At 47.1% G+C, this 27,139-nt stretch overlaps 1 protein-coding gene across 3 annotated transcripts in view; it reads right to left on the reverse strand.

Annotated features, from left to right (window-relative positions):
- The window catches only part of Dpy19l3 (dpy-19 like C-mannosyltransferase 3), an 81,726-nt gene that overhangs the window by 31,696 nt on the left and 22,891 nt on the right, over window positions 1-27,139 (reverse strand). For all 3 annotated transcript variants that reach the window (XM_040735452.1, XM_040735453.1, XM_040735454.1), the window contains 7 exons: window positions 18,869-18,959; window positions 16,095-16,216; window positions 14,797-14,942; window positions 11,654-11,777; window positions 10,397-10,531; window positions 5,553-5,684; window positions 2,778-2,879 (listed from right to left, as the gene is read on the reverse strand). In XM_040735452.1, coding sequence (XP_040591386.1) covers window positions 2,778-2,879; window positions 5,553-5,684; window positions 10,397-10,531; window positions 11,654-11,777; window positions 14,797-14,942; window positions 16,095-16,216; window positions 18,869-18,959 — 852 coding nt within the window. The remainder of the gene's footprint in view (window positions 1-2,777; window positions 2,880-5,552; window positions 5,685-10,396; window positions 10,532-11,653; window positions 11,778-14,796; window positions 14,943-16,094; window positions 16,217-18,868; window positions 18,960-27,139) is intronic.

A 27,139-nucleotide genomic window follows, 5' to 3' on the forward strand; every position in this document is an offset into this window, starting at 1 on the left:
ACTTACAAGGTCAAATATAAAATAAGTGCTTAAGTGGATGTAATACTGTATTATTTAGGAAACACAAGAGAAAAATCTACACATGTTCTAGGAGTAGTTTCTGAGTGTGTGTGTGTGTGTGTGTGTGTGTGTGCACATGTTGTATGTGTGTGTAAAGGCTGGATGTTAATGCGAGGTGTCTTCCTCAACCTTAGTATCTGAGACAGGGCCTCCTCTCCATGAACCTGGAGCTCACTGATTCCGGCAGGCTGGCTGACCAGTGAGTTCCAGGGCTATGCCCGTCTGTCTCCCAGGCCCCGGGACTACAGACACATGCCGCCTGGGACCTGAGGGTCTGAACCTAGGCCTTTGTGCTCGGGTGGCAAGCACTTTACCCAGTCATCTCTGCAGCCCCTCTTCTGAGTAACTTTGAATCCTCCCATAGGAAACTGCGCATATGACAACGGAGTTTAAGAACAGAGTGGCTGCCGGGCGTTGGTGGCGCACGCCTTTAATCCCAGCACTCGGGAGGCAGAGGCAGGCGGATCTCTGTGAGTTCCGAGGCCAGCCTGGTCTACAAGAGCTAGTTCCAGGACAGGCTGTAGTGACACACACACACACAGAGACCCTGCCTGGAAAAAAAAACCAAAACAAAGCAGAACGAAAAAGAAAGCAGAATGTCCATTGCGGTTCACTGACTAAAAAAATTTTTTTTCCTTTTTGACAGCCAACATGGGGAAGAAACAGACACTGCCACGCTCCTCTGGCGGGGAAGGAAGACGCTCACAGATGTCTCTTAGGCGAGACCAGCCTTCAAGAAGAGGGGAGGGGGGGTTACAGGGGTGTGGACGAGTCATTGCAGCTTTGCTCTGGCTTAAAAACAAGTGGGCGGCTGGAAGGCAGCTCAGCAGTTAAGAGCGCTGTTTGCCCTTCCAGAGGACCCGAGTTCGATTCCCAGCACCCACACCGTGGCTCGCAGTCATCTGTAGCTCAGAGGACCTGGAGTATGAGACATGTGCGTGGCACACAGACACACTCAGGAAAAACAGCCACAGACATAAAATAAAAATAATAAAATAAAAACAAAACCAAAGGGGGCACCAAAGTCCAAGGCGTATGCCTTAGGGGAAGGCCTGCCCTCAGAAAACAAAACAGGGCTGGGCATTGGTGGCGCACGCCTTTAATCCCAGCACTCGGGAGGCAGAGGCAGGCGGATCTCTGTGAGTTCAAGGCCGGGCTGGACCGACAGCCTCCAAAACAATACAGAGAAACCCTGTCTCGTAAAACCAAAAAAGAAAAAAAGAAAAGAAAACAGAACAGAGACCACCAGACCGACAGTCAACAAAGCCATGCCGCAGAGCACTGAGACAAACATCCTGTTAAAGCCGGCACCTGGCAGGCAGAGCCAGGCGGAGCTCTGTATTGCAGGCCAGCCTGCTCTGCACAGTGACCAGATTACTAAATGAGCTTTTCTTCAATTCCTTTTAGTGGTGAGAACAGAACTCAGGGCTCTGCACATGCCGAGTTCATGCATGCCCACGGCGACATCCCAGCCTGGGGTTGTTCGTTTTAACTTAGTAAAAAACGAAACTCACATCTGAACAACAACGACCAACGACAACAAGAAAAGTTCCCAATGAACCCCGCCTTGTGAGGGGCATGGTAGTGCATACCTGTAGCCCCAGCACAAGGGTGGCTTAGGCAGTGGGATTAGGAGTTCAAGGCCGGCTGGGTCATACCCAGTCTCAAAAACCTCCCAAACACAGCAAATAGAAAACGATCATTAAAAAAAGTACCGTGGGGCTCATAGGGAACGGCTTTTAAAGTTGAGCTTTAAATCTGATGAGTTCAAGGATGGACAGACTGTGCTGGCTACTTTTACGAGAGGATGGAGCCTAGACTAAGAAAATGCTTCCGTAAGACCAGGCTATAACAAGCCTGTGGGGGCATTGTCTTAACTAATGATCTAAGGGGGAGGGTCCAGCCCATTGTGGGTGGAGCCATCTCTGGCCTGGTGGTCCTGGGTTCTATAAGAAAGCAGGCCGAGCAAGCCATGAGGAACAAGCCAGTGAGCAGCTCCCCCTCCATGGCCTCTGCCCCAGTTTCTGCCTCCAGGTTCCTGTCCTGTCTGAGTTCTTGCCTTGGCTTCCCTCAGTGGATTGTGACTGGCTGGGGATGTATAAGCAAAATAAACCCCTTCCTGCCCGATTTGCCTTTGGTCGCGGGGTTTCATGACAACGGTAACCCTAACTAAGGACATATACCACAGGGATTTGAATGAGATGTGTCCACACACACACAGTCTCAGGCATCTGAACACTTGGTGCTTTCCTTGGTGGCCCTGTGTGAGGAGGATCAGGAGGCGTGGCCTGGTTGGAGGAAGTGTGTTGTCACCTGGGTGGGCTCTGCGGGGTTTAAGGTCTCACCCCACACCCAGTCTGATCTCTCTGCCGCCTGCTACGGTTTAAGATTCCAGCCCTCAGCACGCTTGGCCCCACCATCATGGACCCTGAGCCTCTGGAACCGTAAGCCCAAGTAAACTCTTCTCTGGATCGTTTTGGCCATGTTGCTTTGTCACAGCAGCAGAAAAGCAACTAATATAGATTTGTTGTGGAAGGGGAGCGAAATGAATAATGAAAACCAACGAAGCCAAGTGTGGCCCTTGCTGGGTCAATCGTGACTCAGTGATTCAAGCATGTTTTAACTATTTCTAGTAAAAAGTTCAAAGCACACCACAAACACATCTCCAGCGTCATATATACGTCTCCAAATGGATTAAATCTCACTTACTAACTTACCTTAATAATGTTGTTGAGCAAAAGTGTCAAACAGAAAACTAGAAGTAAATGCAGCAGGAGCTTCCCAATCCTAGTCAGAAAGGTCCCAGTTTTCAGGTTTTTCTAGAAATGGAAAGAATTGTGTTTCAATTTTTAATATTTAAATAAATTGTAATGTCACCTGTAACATCATAATCACTTTGGATTACCTGAAGATTTAAGATGTTGGCTCATGTAACACACAGAGAAACATGTGGAAAACATAGCTGGCTTCATGGGGGTCTCTTTTTCCTTATTTTAGTAATTTTGCGTGTGATATGAAGGGGGGATATTGTAGCTAACGTCTAAGCAGGGAGGAGAGGAAGAGTGGTGGGGGAGCAGTTGAGAAGGCACCAAGAAGGCACGAAAAAGCCTCGTGGGAACCTACTCTCGTTTGCAAGGCCATCTAAAGCTGCAATTAAATAAAGAAGGAATGTGAGCAGAGGTCACCTGCATGGGTGATCAAGGCTGTCCTAGAAGACACAGGTTATTAAGTGAAAACCCTGGCATGAGCACATGGGAGAGCTCCCTATGAATCGCTGGGTAGGAGGGAGGCCCCGGCAAACCCTAAGACAACACAATTCTTGGCTGCCCACTGTAACAGACATTAAGATTGTACTGGTGAAGACACACACACACACACACAGAGACAGACACAGACACACATGCATGTGCACACAGAGACAGACACAGACACACATGCATGTGCACACACACAGACACACATATACACGCATGTGCACACACACAGACAGAGTCAGACACATACACAGACACACATGCATGTGTGCACACACACACAGACACACACATGCATGCTCACACAGACACACACACACCCATGTGCACAGACACAGACACACACACGCATGTGCACATACACAGACACAGACACACACACGCAGCATGTGCACACACACAGACAGACAGACAGACACACAGACAGACAGACACACACACGCACACACACACACACACGCACACACACACACACACAACCTGCGCGCGCAGGTTGTAGAGAAACCAAACTGGAACTGGCTAGGAAACTCCCTCTTAGCAGGCCAGCTTTCATGGCGAAGGGAGGCTGCTATGCAGGATGCTGGGTCGGGAAGGCATCAACGGTCTTACCCAGCACTGACCCTGCATGCTATAATACTGGCCTGCGAGGGAAGGTGTGCCCACCGGAGTAATGGTGGCGTGACCGTTACAGGAGTAACCAACTACTTTCTGGCTGGATGAGGCTGATGCACCAGGAGGGAATTCACGCCTGGTTCTGTAAACGCACATGGCTGGGGAGGTCACTGGTCCTGGGAAAAACCTACGGTCGCTGTTTTGTTGAGTAGCCGTGCTGTCAAACTGTCTTCTAGACACTGACGTTTCTATCTACAGCAGCAGATCCGTCATTCTCTCAAACCTCTCTCTGCAGTGGGCAGTGGTTAGCGCAGAGACTCACAGCTGACCAAGGTCAGAGAATTACTGACTATGAGTGTTTAAATGAGACACGTTTATCACGCACCCCACCCCACCCCCCAGAGGAGAAGGGAGCAACAGCGGGACGGGGCGGTGGCAGGGTAGAGAGAAACATTCTGAAATGCAAACCTCAGGACATGGCATGGGGATTGCATGCATGAACTCCCAGCAGGTGCATGTGTACCTTCAAGAGACACATCAAGTCAGATGGATTCCAGCATGGAGCGGGAGGGGCTGGTGCGGCCCACCCCTGACTGGGGAACTACTGGCAGCTGATGGCGGCTGGGAGACAGTCTTTTTTTTCTGAGGGTATGGCTCCCGGCGGCGGGTTGCCCATACTGCGGCGGATGGCCCCACAGCCATCTGCACAAGCTAGAACTCACTGCATCCCGTGGGTAATTTTATCAGCTGGGGGGAGGGGAGACAGGAAGTTGGAAAGGGGGACGTGTCGGGGAGCCTGGGGAGATACTGAAGGGTGAAGAGTGGGGGTAGATACGATGGAAATATATGCTATACATGTATAGAACTCTCAAAGAATCCAAAATATAAAAAGTTCACATGATTTTACAATGCCTTACAGGATGCCCCAATGCCTCTGTAAGCACTCATTTGGATTCTCTGGGTTTTGACAACAGTTCGTTCATTTTAACTCACTTCAATGTCACTAACAGGCAGGAAAGGACGGTGCTGTTGCCGTCAAACAGCAAGGGGCCCAGACCCGGAAGACCGCAATGGACACACCGACGCTACCGAATACACTTACAAGTGTTTAATCTTGGATTGCGGCTTTATGTCTATAACATAGAATGATGCCGTTCAGAATAAAGAACCCTGGCTAACGCAGGAATCAGGGTTTCATTTGCATAGAAACAACCGCTGCTGAGAGCAAAGAATAAACTGAAGAGGTTTGAAACAATGTTTCCCCACGCACTTCGAAAGGAAAAGCAATTGTAACGCCGGTGGTGCTCTTTACTGGGTACTGGGTCCTTTTCATCTGAATTCAGGATGAAAATAAGGTCCAGTGAGCCACACAGTCAAAAGCAGATTTTGCGGGGCTAGAGAGACGGCTCAGCAGTTAAGACTGTGCACAGCTGCTTTTGCACAGGATCCCAGACTGGTTGCCAGAACTCAGTTTAGACAGCTCTCAACAGGGAGATCTGGTGCCCTCTTCTGTCCTCTATAGGAATTACACTCACGTGCACATTCACAACACACACACACACACAGCTAAAACTCAAAATCTTTTTAAATGAATACAGTTTATAAAATTAAAAAAAAAAGTCCTACCTGAAGCTTTCTTACAATTAGTACTGAGAGGTTGAAGCTGATGAGCAAGGACCCCAGAATCATGGCGTTAAAAAACTGGAGCGTGCAGACAAGGAGCAGGCAGCTTATCTGGATGCCGTACAGCCAGGTGGCCTGCAACAGAGACGACGACACGATGGGAGATTTCATCGGGGGACCCAGAGACGGTGACACAGACGTCACAAGTCAGGTCGCCAGCAACACAGAACACATACCTAGCTCCAAGGAACACCGTCTACAGGAGGGCACGGCACTGTGTAAATTCCGTTTGCGTCTTGCTTTTAGAGATTTCTCTTTAAATACGTGTGTGTGTGTGTGTGTACACGTGTGTGTGTGTGCCTTCATGTGAGTCCGAGCATGTGTGCATGCTTACGGTGCCTGCAGAGTCCAGAGGAGGGGGCCAAGTCCCCTGCAGCTGGAGTTACATGTGGGCGTGAGGCACTTGCTGTGGGTGGGTGTAGGATGTTCTTTACCCACTGAGCCATCTCTACAGCACAGCAACAGAATGTTCTAGATTGTGTGGCATTAAGGAAAAGGGAAACAAACAAAGGGGTATCTGGGGAAAATGACAAAACGTGACTTAGAGTTTTCAGTTTTCTTTTTTTTTTAAAGACTTATTTATTTATTATGCATGCAACATCCTGCCTTCCATGTATGTCTGCTTGCCAGAAGAGGGCGCCAGATCTCATTACGGATGGTTGTGAGCCACCATGTGGTTGCTGGGAATTGAACTCAGGACCTCTGGAAGATCAGCCAGCGCTTTTAACCTCTGAGCCATCTCTCCAGCTCCGGTTTTCTTCTTTTTATAATTAGTATTTACAGCCAACAGTTAGACCTTCCTCTCTTCCCGTTACTTTCTGGACCATCCACATCAGGACCACATAATGCATGACCTCACTTAGTGTTTGCATTCATCCCAGAAAAGTCTGAAAACCCTCACGAGGGCTCACAACTGTTGACTCCAGCTCCGGGGATCCAACACCCTCTTCTGGCCTCAGCGGGTACTGCACTCATGTGGTGTACAGACACATAGACACACAGGCAAACACTCACGCACACAGGGAAAAAATAAGCAAATCTTTTCCAAAGCAGGTTGACCATTTTTCAGTTCCACGCTCACACAGGCCCAGGGGAAAATGGCGCAGTTTTGTTCATCAGACCTGACTTCCCTCATGGTTCACGCTTTTAACCTTAAAGGAAACCAATCTGCTTTCAAGCACGGAGAAGTAGGGCCTGCGGGCTCCTGCCTCTGCCCGGTGTCACCAGTGAGCGCGAGACAGAGGATGCTAGTGGGTTTTAGGGTTATAATGCACCTTACTGTACACAGGGAAACGTGAAATGGGATGGTAATTGACAGTCAGACCCCACACCATAACCAACAGGCAACGCAGGTTCAGACGGGCAATTCCCGTTTCATACAGACTACATACGCCACGCTGTGTGTAAGTTTCTCACACCAACGGCCATCCTGTGAAAACCTAAAACCTTCAAAGCGCTACATAGCTGTGAAGATCTGATTCTGAAACGTACGCTTTATCGGCTTGTTTCGAAGGCTTGCTCCCCAGCTTCAGGTACCCTAAAATTTTTTTTTTGGCCGGGCGTTGGTGGCGCACACCTTTAATCCCAGCACTCGGGACGCAGAGGCAGGCGGATCTCTGTGAGTTCGAGGCCAGCCTGGTCTACAGAGCGAGTTCCAGGACAGCCTCCAAAGCAATACAAGAAACCCCGTCTTGAAAAACAAAAAACAAAAAAAAAAATTTGGGGGGTGAATCACATGCACGCACAGTGAATATGATCATATCTAGTCCACTTCTATCATGTGTCCCATAATGTGCTCCCTCCCAAGTTCAGATCTAAGCCCGTAAGCCCACGGGTGTGAGACACCCATCACAGCGTGTAAGCCCTTCCAGGGCCACATCCTCGGTAAAGAACGATTCTCCTGCCCTCGGCAATTATCCACCAGCAGCAGCCACTGGGGTGGGGTGGGGTGACGCCAGGATTTTGCCTGGTTTGATCTTGTGTGGATGTCGTGCAGGCAGTCACGGCTGACAGAGGCCAAAAGAGCGGAGACTTTGGGAGATGGGACTCGGCAGCGGAAGTGGGGGGTCGCACTATGCACAGCCTCTGCTTCCCACCTGCTGACTCTAACTAATGCTGCCTTGCGCTCCGGACACCGCCCACCCGCCTCTATGCCTTCACTCAAAACAGACCGACCGACGTCCCTCTGCAGCTGTGGGACAAAAATAAGCCTTTGGGATAAACTCACTTTGTCCCAGCAGCGAGAAAAGTCACAGTATTTCGCCACAGGCCACGATGGCACAGCTACATCATGTGGGCATATCTGCTTTAAAATTTTTTTTATTTGTGTGTGTGTGTGTGTGTGTGTGTGTGTGTGTGACCGTACGCATCCCAGCTCCTCCCTCCCATCCGCCTACCCCTCTCTTCATGTCCTCTCCACCGAGTGCAATCCGCGCTGCCTGCTGGGATACCTATTCAGTCAGCGCAGGGGACCACGGCTGTGGTGAGTTCACGGTGAAGTAGCCATGCCATGTCCCAAAGACAGCAGTTCACAGCCCCCCCCGCCCCTGCCTCCAGCTCTTACATTTTTTTTCTGCCCCCTTCTTGGGAGAAGGGGGGTTGAGATGGATGCTCCATTTAGGGCTGAGCACTGAGCGTCAGGTGTTTTTCTGACTGTGAAGTTTCTTAGTGCTCTGATCTTGGCGGTGGAAGGCAAGGCTGGCCTCCTCTGATACCAGCCCGGCAGGGAGGGAAAGGAAGTCATCACAGCTAAGGGTTGGCGGAAGTCAGACACACACACACACACACACACACACACACACACACACACACACACACACACGCACACCGTGTCCTGTGGGAGCTGGCGACCATGGCAGATTTGCTGACATTGCCCTGACATGAAGCAGACGTGCTTCGGTAGAGCCGGGGTGGGGGAAGACATCCAGGTGCTCCCGAGGTCAGCCTTCTAAAGACCGCGCGGTTGCGGGTATGTGTGAGCACCCCAATGCGTGCGTGTGCAGGAGGTCAGAGGACGACGTCCGACTCCTGGAACCACAGTTACGGGCAGCTGGGAGCTGCCAAGTGGGTGCCAGGAACTGAACCCGGGGTCCTCTGCAAACCAGGAAGCACTAACTGCTAAGCCATCTCTCCAGCCCACTCTCTTCTTTTAAAAGACGTAGCTAATTAGTTAATTTTGTTTTGGTTTTTTTTTTTTTTTTTTTGGTTTTTCGAGACAGGGTTTCTCTGTATCATTTTGGAGGCTGTTCTGGAACTCACTCTATAGACCAGGCTGGCCTCACAGAGATCTGCCTGCCTCTGCCTCCCGAGTGCTGGGAGCAAAGGCGTGTGCCACTACCGCCGGACAAGATTTTGTCTTTTTAAGGCTATGTCTGTAAACATGCATCTACGAGTATGTGAGTGAACTATATTTAATCAAGAATGACCAAACCAAACGGAGACTAAAGGAAGGAGACTGATACAGCTTCGCTTATTTTATACGTAGAATCTGATCAGTCAGCAAGAGCGCACATGAATGCGACTGCGGAAATTCTGTAAGCTATTACGGAAGAAAATAACTGTTCCGTCTGGAACGGAGGCTCTTATCTGCAACCCCAGCACTCAGAAGGCTGAGGTCAGGAACTGCTGGAGGCTGGGTTACAGAGTGAGGCCTTGTCTCAAGACGGCTCAGCAGTTATGAGCGCTGGCCGCCCTTTCAGAAGACTCGGGCCTGGCCCTCAGCACCCGCTTGTCGGCACACAACACAGCCAGTCACAACTTCAATCACAGGGGATCCGGAGCCCCCTTCTGGCCTCTGCGGATAACAGACACGCATGCAGTACACACACACACACACACACACACACACACGCATACACACACACACACACACGCATACACACACACACACGCAAAACACTCACACATATAAAGATAAATCCTTTAAAAAATGAAAACAAAACACCTCCGACAGAATTATATGCCCAAATGAGTTTTTGCATTAAAAATAAAAAAGTACTTTATGTTAGGAGATTTTAAGTTATGCGATATTTTTAATTGTAAGCCACGTCTATGAATGGCAACTGACTGAGGCACCTGTGCCTCGAATAGATGCGCTGTCAAATGATTTATTCATTTATATTATTTGACTGCATGAGTTTTATGTGCGCCTCATACACGCAGTACCCACGGAGGCCAGAAGAGGGCACTGGATCTCCTGGAGTTGCATTTACAGATATGTGTATCTCCACAGGGGCTGCCATGTGAGTAAGGGGACTTGAACCTAGGTTCTCTGCCAGAGCAGTAAATGCTCTAAACCACTGAGCTATCCCTCCAGTGTCTAGAGGCACTATTTAACTTGAAAAAGAAAAAGAAAAAGTTGAGGGGCTGGAGAAACGGCTCAGTGGTTAAGGGCACTAACTGCTCTTACAGAGGACCCAAGTTCGACTCCTAGTACCCACCTGATGGCTAACAACGTCTGTAATTCCAGGTCCAGGGTACCCAACACCCTCTTCTGGCCTCTGCGGGCACTGCATGTACACACATGGCCCACACGCTTACATGCAGGGAAAGTTTCTGTGCACATAAAAAAAAAAGGAAATAAATCTCAAAAAAAAAAAAAGTTGAGGTTGAGGTTGTAAAACTGGGCTTCACACAGTACTCAGCATCAGGCGACCGACCACAGTGTGACCACGCAGGTCCGCACAGAGCGTCATCTCTGCCACAAGCCGGCACCAGATTCCATCCCACCCCGCGATGGGCGCCACTCGGCAGAGCCCGGCGGGAAGATGAGGGCAGCGGGCGCTCACCTTCACAGCAGGCAGCATGTCCAACGAGTCCAGGATGAAGAGCACCAGCGCCTGCAGCAACATCATGAACTGATTGAACTGCCATGCCAGGCTGAAGAGAAAAGTCGACAGGAAAATGGCAAGACGTGTCAGCCTCTGAGGAAAACAAAACAAAAAGCCTTTAGATGATTTACATGTCTCCAGTCACCAAAAACAAAAAACAAAAAACCCTCGCAGTTAAGCTTTCTTGAGAGTAGCCCATATCCCTATGAACCAAAGAAAAGCACAGAAAGCATAAACTGCTTTGAAACCCTTGCATTTTGTTATGTAAGCTCTCACGTAAATATCCACATATGGTTTATGTGCATTCCACGCTGATCTAGAGGCCGTAATAGACCAAGCCACGGCTCAAGACATTCTGACAGCTTCACAGAACTGTGTGTGGGCTTCCTGCAACTACTTGAAGGTAGACCGTGAAAAAGACGTTTCTAACTTGAAAACATTTTCCTCGCAAAGGAGGGAAAAGCTCGGAGGGAGAGAGCTCACTTGGAAGTGCCGGCTGAGCCCTCAAGAGTACCAGCTACTCTTGCAGAGGACCCGAGTTCGGTTCCCAACACCCACTCGGGGCTGCTCACAGCTGTCTGTAACTCCAGCTTGAGGAGATCAGTGCCCTTCAGCAGGCACCAGAACCTAAGGGCCTATACCCACACACAGATACATGCCTGCACACATAATTTACAACAATACATGTGAAGCTGGGTGGTGGGGTAGCACGCCTTTAATCTCAGTACTCTTGAAGCAGAGGCAGGGGGATCTCTGCAAGTTCTGGTCTACAGAGTGAGTTCCAGGACAGGTTCCAAAGCCACTGGGAAACCCTGTCTCAAAAAAAAAATCAAAATAATAAAAAATAAAAAAATAAATTTTGGTCATGGAATGAGAGTTATCTCTGTGAATCACAGCATCGTGCTTCTTAGACAAACTGGTGGATTAAAGAGAACTCTAGACACTTTGGCAAAATACCTAACCGAGCAGAGACACTGAGAACCCTGGTTTGATCCCTGGGTCTTACAAAGTGGTGGGAGGAGAAACCATTTCCCCGAGTTTTCCTCTGACCTCCATATGAGTGCTGTGGCATCTCACACACCCAGAGACACACACACCTGGACACACACACACATACACTCACAAATATACACTTACACACACACACACACACACACACACACACACACACACACACACACAGGAATAAGTAATTAAAGTGCTCCAGAAACTTACTTCAGAAAGAGGCTGTAAGTTTGGTCTCAGGAAGTAGGTAATTGCGGCGATCTGAATTGCGAAGAAAGGCAGGGCCCAATTCTCCCTCAGTGGGATGGTGAACTCGACTCTCGTGGTGTCTGTTCTGTAGGAAGAGAGCACAGACCACCAGGATAACAGTCTTCACTTCCTCAAGGAATTCATCAGGGCAAAGCTACAGGGCACTTTCTTCAGGGACACACAGATCCTGTCTGTGGGCTCTCAATGGCAACTGTCATCACCATCTTCACCACTGTTACCCCCACGACATGAAATCCCGTGGGATCGGAGCTCGAGCCCGTGTTAGCGAGGACACTGAGGCACTGGGGGACCATGCCAAACTCCCCCCTCATATTTTTCTCTAGATGTTACAGGCAAGATTTTCTTTGCTTTGCTTTTTCCTTTAAAGATTTATTTATTTATTTATTTATTTTTGGTTTTTACGAGACAGGGTTTCTCTGTATTGTTTTCGAGGCTGTCAGTCCAGCCCAGCCTCGAACTCACAGAGATCCGCCTGCCTCTGCCTCCTGAGTGCTGGGATTAAAGGCATGCACCACCACCGCCCAGCTTAAAGATTGATTTTTTACTTCATGTATATGAGCGGTTTTTGACAGCAGTGGCCAGAAGAGGGTACTGGTTTCCCCTAGAACTGGAGTCACAGGCGGTTGAGAGCCGCTACGTGGGTGGTGAGAACCAAACCTGGGTCCTCAGCCAGAGCAGACCCGTGCCAAGTCATCTCTCCAGCTCTGAGACCCTGTTTCCCTTAGGGCCGCATATCTGAAAAGTGCTCATGGCAGGAGCTTCTCAAACGGCTTACCCCAGAATGTCACCCTCCAGCGGGCACGAGGAGGTACGCTTCCTCCTGTGTGCAGTCAGCACTGAGACACGCCCCTGCATGCCCACACGCCCACACCAGGGCAACTGTTACCAACCCCAAAGAGTGGCCGTGCCGTTCAGAGCGTGTGAGCGCAGTTTCAAGGTTCACAGCTCTAAAACGGAGGTGACAGTATGTGCCTACTGGGGTCGCTGCTGTTTTGTTCCGAGACAGGGTCTTTCTCTGTAGCCCTGGCTATCCTGGAGCTCAGGATGTAGACCAGGCCGGCCTCTATTTTTGGTATACCACCCAACCCGGCCCCTTATAGGGTTGTTAAAAGAATAGATTTTGAGCCAGATGTTGGTGGCGCACGCCTTTAATCCTAGCACTTGGGAGGCAGAGGCAGGTGGATCTCTGTGAGTTTGAGACCAGCCTGGTCTACAATGTGAATTCCAGGACAGCCTCCAAAACAATACAGAGAAAGAAACCCTGTCTCAGAAAACAAACAAACAACAAAAAAGAATAGATTTTGTAAAGTGCTAACACTAAACTTACAATAAAAGTGATTTGGGGAAGGTTGGATAGCGGGCTCAAATGTTAAGAGCACTGTCTGCTCTCGCAGAGAACCCAGCCTTAGGTCACAGCACTACTCACACGGAGGCTCACAACCATCTCTGAGGATATGATGCCCTCTTCTGGCCTTCAGAGGTAACAGGAACACACATAGTGTATATACACACATGCAGGCTAACACTTAAATACATAAAATATGACTAAATTTAAAAACTAATTTTCATATGGTTAAGAAGAAAACCTATATGAGAATTCATGTTAAAACTACAAGGGCCTTAATAACTATTGCTGCTGCTGCTACTGTAAGCTGGGCAACAATCTAATAAGTCTTTTTTCAAGACCCATCATGTAGTCCAGACTGGCCCATTACTTGCTACATAGTTCAGGCTGCCCTCGTACTTGGGGTACTCCTCCTGCCTCAGCCTCCTGAGTGCTGGGATTACAAGGCAAAAGCTACCATGCCTATCTTGAATGTTTTTAAACTGCTACTTGATAATGCTTCCACATCTACAAATTAATATGAAATTAATATGGAAATATATAGATAATAATAAAGCATTACATATACACAGCACTGTATATTTTTCTACAAAACCTATTATGAGGGACAGAAAGTCACCCGTGGCGGGGAAGCCCCTGATTGTAGTAGCTCGGAAAGCAGAGGCAGGAGGAGCTGAATTCAAACTCTGCCTCAGTCATGGAATGAGTTGAAAGAAAGTGTAGTGAGACCCTGCCACAAAATTGAAAAATTACAAAGAGTTTGGGACATAGTTTAGTAGCAGAATGCCCATAAGGTGAACACAATGCCACGGGTTCAATACACACACACACCACACACACACACTCCCCCCCCCGGTTGGGGAAGTCCTGTTATTTGCCTGTTATTTATCAATAAAGTACTGTTGAGCCTATAGGAATCTAGATAGGTGGGGCTAGGAGTCCAGGAGGATTCTGGGAAGGAGAAACACTGAGAGTCAACATGTAACGCCATTGGGGTAGGAGCCCGGAACTATTCTCCGGTAAGAGACATACTTAGATTAACAATTATGGGGTAATTACTTAAAGCAGAGCTAGCCAGTAAGAGACAAGCAAGGCCAACAGCTTCATAATTCATATAGCCTCCTGTGTGTTTATTTGGGACTGATGCAGCTCTGGAACCAGGCTGGCGGGAAAGCGGCTCTGGAACCAGGCTGGCGGGACGGCTTCTCTCAAGGAAAGCTTCTCTTAACACCCCCCCAACACTAACACACCCTCACACAAACACTCAAAGACATATGCACATACACACACTCTCACATACATATACTCATACATATATGCATACACACACACACTCTTACATATATACAGGCACACATACTTGAACACACTCACATATACTCTCATACAAATGCAACACTCTTACACATATACACACACATATGCACATACATACTCCCACACACATGCACTCATACACGCACTCACACGTGCTCTCTTACACACCTCTGCGAGCAGCTAGCCATACTGGGATTGCCACACATGGGCTGTGGCGCAGTATTGCTCAGAGGGAAATCTTCTGAACAGGGCTTTCTGTCTCCCTAAACAAGAAAAAAAAAAAACCCTCGATCCAAGAAACACGGCACTGTGCTCTGGCACACCAACCGCACTATTTACAGACATCCTTTGCACCCAAAACCAGTCGCTTCGTCCTCACCCAAATCCAGGGAAGGGAGAAGAGCAAGCGGACCCAACTCACCTGTTGGTGACGTACCAGAGAGCCGCCAACAGTCCTGACAACCAGGTGCCGCTCAGGAGCCAGCTGGTTATATAAAGGGCTGTGACGTAAACTGCTTGCAGCCCGAAAAGAGTGTAGATATAAAAATAAACGGGTTCTAGATACTTCTGTAAAAGGCAACAAAAAAAAAAAAAAACTGATCATCAGGGCTGGGGATGCAACTCAGTGGCAGTCTATTTGCCTAGCGTCTTGGTTACTTTTCTCTTGTTGTGAAGATACATTGTGACCATGGCAAGGTACAGAAGAAACAGTTTACTTTGGGTGTAGTTTCAGAGAGCGAGTCCACCACCATCCTGGTGGGAACATGGTGGCAGGCGGGCAGGCTGGAGCAGTAACGTTAATACAGTTTTGATTGGTTGAGGTTTTACTTTTCCCATCTTTGGGCATACTGGGGCAAGTCCAGGCCTGATTCAGGGGTTTATAAGAACTGTCCTTTTTTGGTCACTGTCTTGGGACACTGTGGGGCTAGCTCAGGCCTCATGTGTAGACCTTCCTTGTGTCTGCAATCAGGGGCAACCTTGACTAATTGTCCTTTATTGGGGGGGGGGACCTGTTCACTCTTAAAAAACTGAAACCTAGATCCAGCTGTAAAATGGGGGAAATTTAGACCCCTTAAGAGCAGCTGTCTTTCTTTAAACCAACAAGAGAAGATGCAGAGGAGACCTCTAGACAAACCAACTTTGTCTAGAGGTCTACTCTGCCTCACTCATGCAAGAAGTGGTCACTGTGATCTGATAATGTTATATATATTTTTCCAATCATAAAGACAAGTCATAGGGCTGGGCAGTGGTGGCGCACGCCTTTAGTCCCAGCATTCAGGAAGCAAAGGCTGGTGGATCTCGTGAGTTCGAGGCCAGCCTGATCTACAGAGTGAGTTCCAGGACAGGCTCCAAAGCTACCCAGGGAAATCCTGTCTTGAAATCCCTCCTCCACAAGAAGTTGTCATAGAAAAACAGGTTAGTTGGGAATGGCTACACATTTTTTAAATGAAACTATTTCTAAGACTGTACGCATATTATGAGATAAGCCAGGAAGCATCTACTTGTAAAGATAAACAGTATTTTGCAGGATTAAAAAAAGCAAAAACAAAAAACAAAAAAAGCATAACAAAGCAAATCTCTAGAGGCCTGCAGTGACAATTCTCTACAAGTCAGCTGAAACTGAAGAACACAGTGAGAGTTCCACTCTGACCAGCGAGCGGCAGGCGAGGGAGGACCTTCCTCAGACACTGAGAATCCAATGAAGAGACTGTTACATACCTGTATGGGGAGGACTCTGTATAAAACGCTGAGAAAAACTTCTTGGTAAATATTCATTCGCTGAAGGAGGTTAATTGTCCTCATGGACTCAGTTTTATTATCATAGATTAAGCCATGAAAACCTAAGGGTATTGGGGGGGGGGAGAAAAAAATTACAATCATACTTCTCCATCCATTCAGCACGATGAATAAGCTATTTAGTATTATGTTGAGGGTGTGGTCAAAACGAGTGACTTCAGAGTAAATGGCAGCGCCATGGTGACAAAGACAGCGTGACAATGAGAAAAAACAAAACAAACAAACAAACAAAAAACCCCAGACACGTAGAAGAATGGGAAACAACAAAGGAACCCAGCCAGAAGCTCAGGCAATGGTGGCATCCTACTATTTGATGAAAGCATCAGAAACGTGTCAGAGAAAAAAAAAGTGGCTAAGCGTTGGTGGTGCACGCCTTTAGTCCCAGCACTCAGGAGGCAGAGGCGGGCGGATCTCTGTGAGTTGGAGACCAGCCTGGTCTACAGAGCGAGTTCCAGGACAGCCATCTCTACATAGGGAGACTCTGTCTCGGAAGCAAACAACAAACCCTCAAATGACACCTGCTAGAGGAAAACACGTCACAGGACAGGCACACTTAAGGGTGTCTGGATAGAGCCCTGACAGAACGGCCCCTACCCAAACTGACAAAGGTGACCCCGTGAATTTAAAAGGCTTGTGCACAGCCAAGGAAACACATCCACAGAGCGGACACAAAGGCCAATAGAGGATGGGAGAAAAATCCTTGCCAGCTACACCTCAGATGGACGATCGACATCTAGAACATAGAAAGAACTACAAAAAGTGAACACCATAAAAAAAAAAACACAAATGAACCAATAAATGGGTTTTATAAACTGCTGAACAGACAGTTTATAAAAGGAACAACATGAATGGCTGGCCAATCTTTTTTTTTTAAGTGTTCAACATCCTCAACCATCAGGGAAAGGCAGATTAAATCGACTTGGAGATCCCATGAAGGAGGAGCCGCCCCACCCCACCCCCACCCCCCAGTCGACTGCTGGCGGGAGTGTAAACTGGGCAGCCACCATAGAAGCCAGCACAGAGGCTTTGTAAAAACTTAGCAAAGATGACCGTTAGAAACCAGAGCCTCCCCTGCAGATACGCGTGCCTGAGAAGCTATTGGCAGCTCATGCTTGCCAGGCAGATTGGTTTTCTTCCATGGTATAACCGCTGCTAAGTTGTCCATGTTCCAGCAGACACCACCCACGAGAGATTATGCAGGCAACCTCAGTTTAACTCAGTGGGTCCCAAACCAAACCAAACCAAACCAAACCAAACCAAACCAACCCAACCCAAACCAAACCAAACCAAACCAAACCAAACCAAACACGACATAAAAGCACATAGGAAAGAAACTCATTGGGAAGAAACAAGGTTTAGCAGAGGCAGGGGGAACAATGAAGGATGTAAAATTAACCAAAATGCACACACACACACACACACACACACACACACACACACACACACACACACACACACACACGACATTTGGTAAAGTTTTTTGGTTTTACGAGACAGGGTTTCTCTGTATTGTTTTGGAGGCTGTCGGTCCAGCCGGGCCTCGAACTCACAGAGATCCGCCTGCCTCTGCCTCCCCAGTGTGGTAAAGAATTTTTTAAAAGGCAGTTTCTTCCTCAGAAGTACTCATCATAGGATTGCTTGTCCTGTGCAGGCTGTCAATGGCATCAGCTATCTTTGCCGTGAGGCAGGAGTACACAGGCTGGGATTTACAGAAACACGAATCCACTCCATGTCGCCCCCCACAGATGGCTCCCGACAGAGGGAGGGCTATCGCCCACGATGAAACAGGCACTCCTAAGAACATGCTTCTGCCACAGGTTCGTTCTGAGGAACTGCTGCTTTTGATACCCGCTGACCTGGGCTCAAGCCAGCAGTGAGGAGACAGAGACCCTTGGCCCCAGCACCCTGAGAGGATCCCTTAAATTCTCAGGGACCCCAACTCTTGCCAAACCAGGATTTGTGGCATGATGCAAAAAACAGCTTGAGAATTAGCCAGGATGATGAAGGCAGAGCCTGGGATTCAAGAAGAGAGGGTTAGCACATCCAAAACACAGATCCCGGCTGCTGTAAGAGAGCTCGCTGTATCTTGTGCTCCAAGGTGACTGTGTGGAAGGTGTTAGAAGCTGTGGGAATTTCACTGCTCTGTGGTTTTTTGGGACACCACCTGCCTCCTTTGCCTCTGTTTCCCTCTTTGAAAGTTGAGAAGACGGGTTAGCTCCAGAGGTGCCTTGAATGGGGTAACAATCTGATAAAAATAAAACCAGGGGCTATGGGAATGGAGAGACGGCTCATTGGTTAAGAGCACTGGCTGTCTTGTAGAGGACCCCGGTCTGATTCCCAAATACATGGCAGCTCACAACTACCTCTAACTCCAGTCCTAGGGAACCTGGTACTCTCTTCTGACCTCCACAGGCCCCAGGAACACACAGAGTACACAAGACATTCATACATTTAAAGTTATGAGTCAGGTGGGTTGAGCACGGCTTTATCCCAGCACTGGGGAAGCAGAGGTGGGTGGATCTCTGAGTTTGAGGCCAGACTGGTCTACAAAGTCAGTACTCTACCACAGAAAAACAACAACAAAAAAATGAGCCCATGTGTGTGCTCACGCGAGCGTACACACACACACACACACACACACACACACACACCAATGCATCAGTGCAAAGCAGGCAGATGGTAGCAGCTATGATTACCTTGCAGGAGGGTCGGCGCCTGCAGCATCTGCTTGTAGTACGAATAGTACAGTCCACACTCCGTCCTGAATGAGATTTCTCGCTCTACTTCCTGAAACAAAAGTGAGAACGACTGGGTTTACCTGACCTAGTTTGGTTGAAACACCCGCCGTTACTATGGAAACAAGATGCAGAACTACGGAACCTGGGAAGGAAAAGATGCTCTGCAAACTCCAGAAGTCTTGACACAGGGAGGCGTGGAGGCAAGTACCTGCAATCCCAGCAGCAGGAGGCAGAGGCAGGGGGTCGTGAGTTCAAGACTGCTCTGGAGACTATAAGGAGAGACCCTGCGTCAAGGCCACCAAAAGCTGAGGACGCTGACGCTGGGCGACAGGCCGGATGTCCAGGGGTTGGGCCATTATTCTCTCTACTCTGGGAGGTGTAATTCCATAAGAAACTGTTTTTTTTAAAAACCTGGTAGAACTTGTTCCATTTTAAGTGGGTATTTCAAAGTTCATGGTTTCACACAAATTACAACTACGAAACAAAATAAACCTCTCAAAATCACCACTAGACCCAAGTAATATTAACAATAGCTCAGAGGGCTGGGGCTGGAGAGATGGCTCAGCAATGAAGAGACTCCAGACACATTTTTTATTTTATTTTATTTGGTTTTTTTTTTTCGAGACAGGGTTTCTCTGTGGCTTTGGAGGCTGTCCTGGAACTAGCTTGGTAGTCCAGGCTGGTCTCGAACTTACAGAGATCCTCCTGCCTCTGCTTCCCGAGTGCTGGGATTAAAGGCGTGCGCCACCAATGCCCAGCTCAGACACATTTTTTAGAGGAAAGTATTTCATCTATGTTATCGCAGACGCCTTTACACCAGTGCTCCAAAGAGCCATTTACATGGGCTGGAGATATGCTCCGTGGTTAAGAGCACTGGCTACTCTTGCAGAGGGCATGGGTTCAATTCCCAGCACCCACATGGCATCCCCCCAGTTCCAGGGGGGAATCTGATGCCTCCTTCTGGCCTCTGTGGTACTGCATGGACATGGTGTGCTTAGAAACATGCAGGCAACGCAGTCATAAACAACAACATTTTTTTTTTAAAACTAGTAATTTTTGATTCCCGGGCTGCCTGCCTGTGCTTGGGGTCCGCCACCGCGGCTCCCATCCCAGAGGAGGGAGCCAACGCACCCCAGCATCCTAGACTCCTGCTCTACCCATGAGACTGTATCCAGGCTGCCCTCCTCCTGTGCCTGGGGTCTACCACTGCGGCTTCCGTCCATTCCGGCGGGATACAAAGCACCCCAGCATCCTAGTCCATTTCTCCACCCACGAGGCCAGGCAGAGGAGAGCGACCAGAGCACTGGAATTGCCGACACCCTCCTGAAGGGAGCCCTGGTCCCACACCCACCAGGAGAGGAAGAGGCTCCTCCTGCACCCACTGGAAGAAGGAATGGGAAGGAGACAATACTAAAACACACTCAGCAACAGAAAAACCAATATGACACTGCCAGAGTCTAGAGACCCTCCACCAGCAAGACCTGAACATCCCAATGCAAAACAAGCAGAAGAGAATGACGCCAAATACAACTTCATGGAAATGATAGAGGCCTTCAAAGAGGATACGAGAAAATCCCTCAGAGAGATGGAAGAAAAAACAATCCAAAAAATGCAAGAAATGGAAGAAAAGACAAAGCAAAAACTGCAAGAAACAATTCAAACAGTGCAAGAGCTGAAATCTGAAATAGAAATGATAAAAAAACCAAAGTCTAAAGGAATGCTGGAAATAGAAAAACTGGGTAAATGGTCAGGAATCACAGACGCAAGCATAACCAACAGAATACAAGAAATGGAAGAGAGAATCTCAGGTATTGAAGATCCACTAGGAGAAATAGATTCATCAACCAAAGAAAATATTAAGTCTAACAAATCCCTAACACAAAACATCCAAGAAATTTGGGACACCATGAAATGACCAAACCTAAGAATAATAGGTATGGAAGAAGGAAAAGAAAACCCACCTCAAAGGGGCAGAAAACATATTCAACAAAATCATAGAAGAGCCGGGCGGTGGTGGCGCACGCCTTTAATCCCAGCACTCGGGAGGCAGAGGCAGGCGGATCTCTGTGAGTTCAAGGCTGGGCTGGACCGATAGCCTCCAAAACAATACAGAGAAACCCTGTCTCGAAAAACCAAAAAAAAAAAATCATAGAAGAAAACTTTCCCAACCTAAAGAAAGACATGCCAATGAAGGTGCAAGAAGCTTACAGAACACCAAACAGAGTGGACCACAAAAGGAAGTCACCTCTCCACATAATAGTAATAACCCTGAACATACAGAATAAAGAAAGAATATTAAGAGCAGCTAAGGAAAAAGGCCAAGTAACATATAAAGGCAAACCTATCAGAATTACAACTGACTTCTCCATGGAAACTCTGAAAGCCAGAAGGTCCTGGATAGATATTCTACCAATACTAAGAGACCAAGGATGCCAGCCTAGACTACTATACCTGGCAAAGCTCTCAATCACTATAGATGGAGGAAACAAGGTATTTCATGACAAAACCAGATTTAAACAATACATATCCACTAACCCAGCCCTACAGAAAGTTCTGGAAGGAAAACTCCAATCCAAGGAAGTTAACTACGACCAGAAAAACATAGGCAATAGATAATCCCACTTTGGGACACTTTGAAAGCAGTGCTAAGAGGAAAGTTCATAACAATAAGTGCCCACATGAAGAAACTGGAGAATAGTCACACTAGAGAATTAACAGCACAACTGAAAGCTCTAGAACAAAAGGAAGCAAACTCACCCCAGAAGAGCAGACGCCAAGAAATAATTAAATTAAGGGCTTCACCAAGAAATAATTAAATTAAGGGCTGAAATCAATAAAGTAGAAACTAGGAAAACAATACAAAGAATCAATGTAACAAAGAGTTGGTTCTTTGAAAAAAAATCAACAAGATAGAAAAACCTTTATCCAAACTTACCAAAAGGTAGAGTGTGAACATACAAATTAACAAAATCAGAAACAAAAGGGGGGACATAACAATTGGACAGTGAGGAAATCCAGAGAATCATCAGGTCATATTTTGAAAAGCTGTACTCCACAAAATTTGAAAATTTAAAGGAAATGGACAATTTTCTGGATAGAAATTCCTTACCAAAATTAAATCAAGAACAGATAAGCAATTTAAATAGTTCTATAACACCTAAGGAAATAGAAGCAGTCATCAAAGTCTCCCAATCAAAAACAAAAAACAAACAAACAAACAAAAAAAAAAACCAAGGGCCAGATGGCCTCAGTGCAGAATTTTACTGGAAATTCAAAAAACAGCTCATACCAATTCTCCTCAAAGTATTCCACACAATAGAAGCAGAAGGGTCTTTGCCAAACTCATTTTACGAGGCTTCAATAACCTTGATACCCATGCCAACAAAGACACAACTAAGAAAGATAACTTCAGGCCAATTCCCTAATGAACATTAACACAAAAATACTCAATAAAATACTGACAAATCGAATCCAAGAACACATCAGAAAAATCATCCACCATGATCAAGTAGGTTTCATCCCAGGCATGCAGGGTAAGATCAACATATGAAAATCCATCAATGTAATCCACCATATAAACAAGCTGAAAAACAAAAATCACATGATTATCTCACTAGATGCTGAAAAAGCCTTTGACAAAATCCAACACCTCTTCATGATAAAGATCTTGGAGAGATCTGGGATAACGGGAACATACCTAAACATAATAAAACCTATACAGCAAACCAACAGCCAGCATCAAACTGAATGGACAGAAACTCAAGGCATTTCCTCTAAAATCAGAAACAAGACAAGGCTGTCCACTCTCTCCATACCTCTTCAATATTGTACTTAAGTTCTAGCTAGAGCAATACGACAACAAAAGGAAATCAAGGGGATACAAATTGGAAAGGAAGAAGTCAAACTTTCACTATCTGCCGATGATATGATAGTTTGATAGTTTACATAAGTGACCCAAAAAACTCTACCAGGGAACTCTTACAGCTGATAAAGAGAATCAGTAGCCCTACTATATACAGACCATAAAAGGGCAGAGAAAGAAATCAGACGAACATCACCCTTTACAAGTGCCACAAACAACATAAAATACCTTGGGGTAACGCTAACCAAACAAGTTAAAGACCTGTATCATAAGAACTTTGAGTCATTAAAGAAAGAAATTAAAAAGATACCAGAAAATGAAATGATCTCCCATGCTCTTGGATAGGTAGGATCAATGTAATAAAAATGGCAATCCTGCCAAAAGCAATCTACAGAATCAATGCAATCCCCATCAAAATTCCAACACAATTCTTCACAGACCTTAAAAGAACAATTCTCAACTTTATATGGAAAAACAAAAGACCCAGGATACCCAAAACAACCCTGTTCAAAAAAGCAACATTGGGAGGCATCACCATCCCTGACTTCAAGCTCTATTATAGAGCTATAATCCTGAAAACAGCATGGTATTGGCACAAAAATAGACAGGTAGACCAAAGGAATCAAGTTGAACACCCTGAAATTAACCCACACACCTATGAACACACTTGATTTTTTGACAAAGAAGCTAAAATTATACAATGGAAAAAGAATCTTCAACAAATGGTGCTGGCATAACTGGATATTGGCATGTAGAAGACTGCAGATAGATCCATGTCTATCGCCATGCACAAAATTTAAGTCCAAATGGATGAAAGACCTCAACATAAATCCAGCCACACTGAACATCTTAGAAGAGAAAGTAGGAGGTATACCCTTGAACGAATTGGTACAGGAACCCACTTCCTGAACATAACACCAGTAGCAGAGACACTGAGATCGACAATTAATAAATGGGATGTCCTGAAACTGAGAAGGCAAAAGACACAGTCAACAAGACAAAAAGGCAGCCCACAGAATGGGAAAAGATATTCACTAACCCCACATCTGACAGAGGGCTGGTCTCCAAAATTTACAAAGAACTCAAAAACAAGTCTCCAAAACACCAAAGGATCTAATTAAAAAGTGGGCTACAGAACTAAATAGGGAATTCTCAATGCAAGAGTCTAAAATGACTGAGACACACTTGAGAAAGTGCTCAATATCCTTAGCCATTAGGGAAATGCAAATCAAAACAACTCAGAGATACCATCTTAATCCTGTCAGAATGGCTAAGATCAAAAACACCAATGACAGCTTATGCGGGAGAGGATGTGAAGAAAGGGGAACACTCATCCATTGCTGGTGGGAGTGCCGACTTGTACAGCCACTTTGGAAATCAGTACGGAGATTCCTCAGGAAAATGGGAATCAGTCTACCACAAGACCCAGCACTCCCACTCTTAGGCATATACCCAAAAGATGGCCATTCTTACAACAAGGATGTCTGTTTCATTATGTTCATAGCAGCATTATTTGTAATAGCTAGATCCTGGAAGCAACCTAGATGTCCCACAACTGAAGAGTGGATAGAGAAAATGTGGTACATTTACACAATGGAGTACTATTACTCAGCGGAAAAAAAAACAATGGAATCTTGAAGTTTGCAGGCAAATGGATGGCACTAGAAGAAACCATCCTGAGTGAGGTAACCCAGTCACAAAAAGACAAACATGGTATGTACTCACTCATATATGGATTTTAGACATGGATCAGGGGAGTGCCAGCCTACAATCCCATTGCCAGAGAGTCTGGGAAACAGGGAGGCTCCCAAGAGATATGCAAGGTACCCCAGAGAAGGGGAATGAAGCAAGAGCTCATGAGCAGATTGGGAGCATGGGAAGAGGGGAGAGGGAACTGGAAAAAGAGACAGGGAGAAGAGGAGAGGAAAGGAAGATATGGTGGAGCAGGAAGGTTGAGTCAGGGGCAGAATGGAGGAGACCAGGATGAGAGATACTATAACAGAAGGAGTCATTATAGGTTTGAGGAGAGAGCTAACACTAGTGGGATTTCCAGGGATCTACAAGGATGATACCGACTTGCAAACAAAGCAATAGTGGAGAGACTACCTTAATTTCCCCTCCCTGATAATGAGATTGACGACTACCTTATATACCATCCTAGAGCCTTCATCCAGTGGCTGATGGAAGCAGAGGCAGATACCCACAGCTAAACACTGAACTGAACTCCTGGAACCCAGTGACAGAGAGGGAGGAGCGATGAGCAAAGGGAAGACCATGCTGGTGAAACCCACAGAGACAGCTGACCTGACAACGGGGAGCTCTTGGACTCCAGACTGATGGCTGGGAGGCCAGCATGGGACTGATCCAGAACCCCCTGAATGTGGTGTCAGTGAGGAGACCTCGGCAATCTCTGGGGCCTTGGGTAGTAGATCAGTGTTTACCATGGCGTATGAATGAACTTTGGGAGCCCATTCCACATGGAGGGATGCTCTCTCAGCCTGGACACATGGGGGAGGGCCTCACCCTCCCTGGGGAATGCTGTGGGGATTGGGGGGGCTGGAGGGGGCTGGTAGAGGAGCAAGGGAGGCGGGGTGGGAGAGGGAGCTGGGATCGACATGTGAAGCATGCATGTTTCTAATTTAAACAAAATAATATATTGAGAAAAATAGTAATTTTTTAAAGAGGAGAACCTGTAAATGAATGTGTCTCTTCTACCCAGCCTTTAAAAATCCTATGAACGCGGGCCAGTGAGTGGGCTCAGCAGATAACGGTGCTTGCTGCCAAGCCTGACAACCCGAGTTCTATCCCCAGGACCCACCTGGTAGAAACAGAAGTCAGACTCCCATAAGCTATCCTCTGACCTCCACAAATGTGCTTTGGCAAATGTAGGCTCCACAAGTGCATGTGTGCGCGTGCGCACAGACACACACACACACACACACACACACACACAGAAAGAGAGAGAGAGAGAGAGAGAGAGAGAGAGAGAGAGAGACATAATTGAAAAGATATTTTGTAAGAATGTCAAAATATCCCCAACTATTGACCCTAGGAAACTATAGCTGGTATTTACTCCTTCTAGGAACACGTGAGGACAAAGTTTATATACTGAACGTACTGTTGTAGAAAACAAGCATATCTTGGGGAAGTTAGGCATTAAAGAGCAGAGAGGGGGCAGGAATGAGGGAGAAGGGTGTGAGGGAGGGGGGAAGGGAGACAGAAGAGGAAGAGGAGGAGGAGTCTTCCAGACAGTGAGGCCCAGGTCTCAAGTTCTGGTACCCAGGAGGTGGAGACAGAAAGGACCACAACTTGGAGGTCCAGCCTGGGCTACACAGTGATCCTTCATCACAAAGTAAAAGTTTAAAAAGGGATGGAGGTGCACACCTTTAATCCCGGCACTCGGGAGGCAGAGGCAGGCGGATCTCTGTGAGTTCGAGGCCAGCCTGGTCTACAGAGCGAGTTCCAGGACAGCCAGGGATACACAGAGAAACCCTGTCTCGAAACAACAAAATAAACAACCAAAAGTGCTAAGACAGCAGCCCAGAGGTGCACACACCAGCCTGGCCTGCACACGCGCTCCACCCCTGTGGCGCAAAAGCAAAACAGAGAGAGCCAAAGCACCTCACATCAGTCAGCCCCAGCTCCCCTGCTCTGTGCAATGGACTCCGGGGACCAGCCCCCCTCCTCAGCATCCACGGCGGCATCAACTTTTCAGTAATCACACGGACCCAGTCACCGTCCGTCTTTGCGAACATAGTGCTTTTGATTGCTGTCAAGCCAAAACTGGCACTCTGTGTTTCTGTGCTGTTCAAACTCCCACCGGGATAGATAACCATGGAGACTGCCTCTTGGTGTTAGTTAACTGAGCAAATACTAGCTTTTGTCCGTGCAAAAGAATGCAACGCAAACCAAGCCCACATTGAGTGTAATCACACTCCTCTTTCCTTCCAGCTGCCTCTTAGCGCCCGCAGGGCTGACTGCCTTCCACGGGGCACCCTAGCTCCTGGTGGATTCCGATCCCTATAGGATTCTAAGAATTAAAAAAAAAAAGTCTCATAAAGACGGGGTTATTCAAAGTGTAAAAAGTGGAGAGCTTTCTTACGCCCTCCCCCCCTATTTACTACACCCAGAGCAGTAAAAACCAAAGGGGGATCTAATTAGTAAAAGAACGCATTCGAACATGATTAATTGGTAATCTGTCTAGAACCAAATGCTATCCTTTATTAGACAGACACTCGCAAGCTTTACATCTGCTTCGTGCTAAGAGAACATCTGCCTCGCTCAAAAGCTTTCCCAGTTCTATGGCAATTTATACGTTGTCTGGTGGTTTGCGCCGGTGAAAGCGTACATCAATAGAAGCTACCCTC

The sequence above is a fragment of the Mesocricetus auratus genome, unplaced genomic scaffold (assembly GCF_017639785.1).
Source record: "Mesocricetus auratus isolate SY011 unplaced genomic scaffold, BCM_Maur_2.0 Super-Scaffold_100046, whole genome shotgun sequence".
NCBI lineage: Eukaryota > Metazoa > Chordata > Mammalia > Rodentia > Cricetidae > Mesocricetus > Mesocricetus auratus.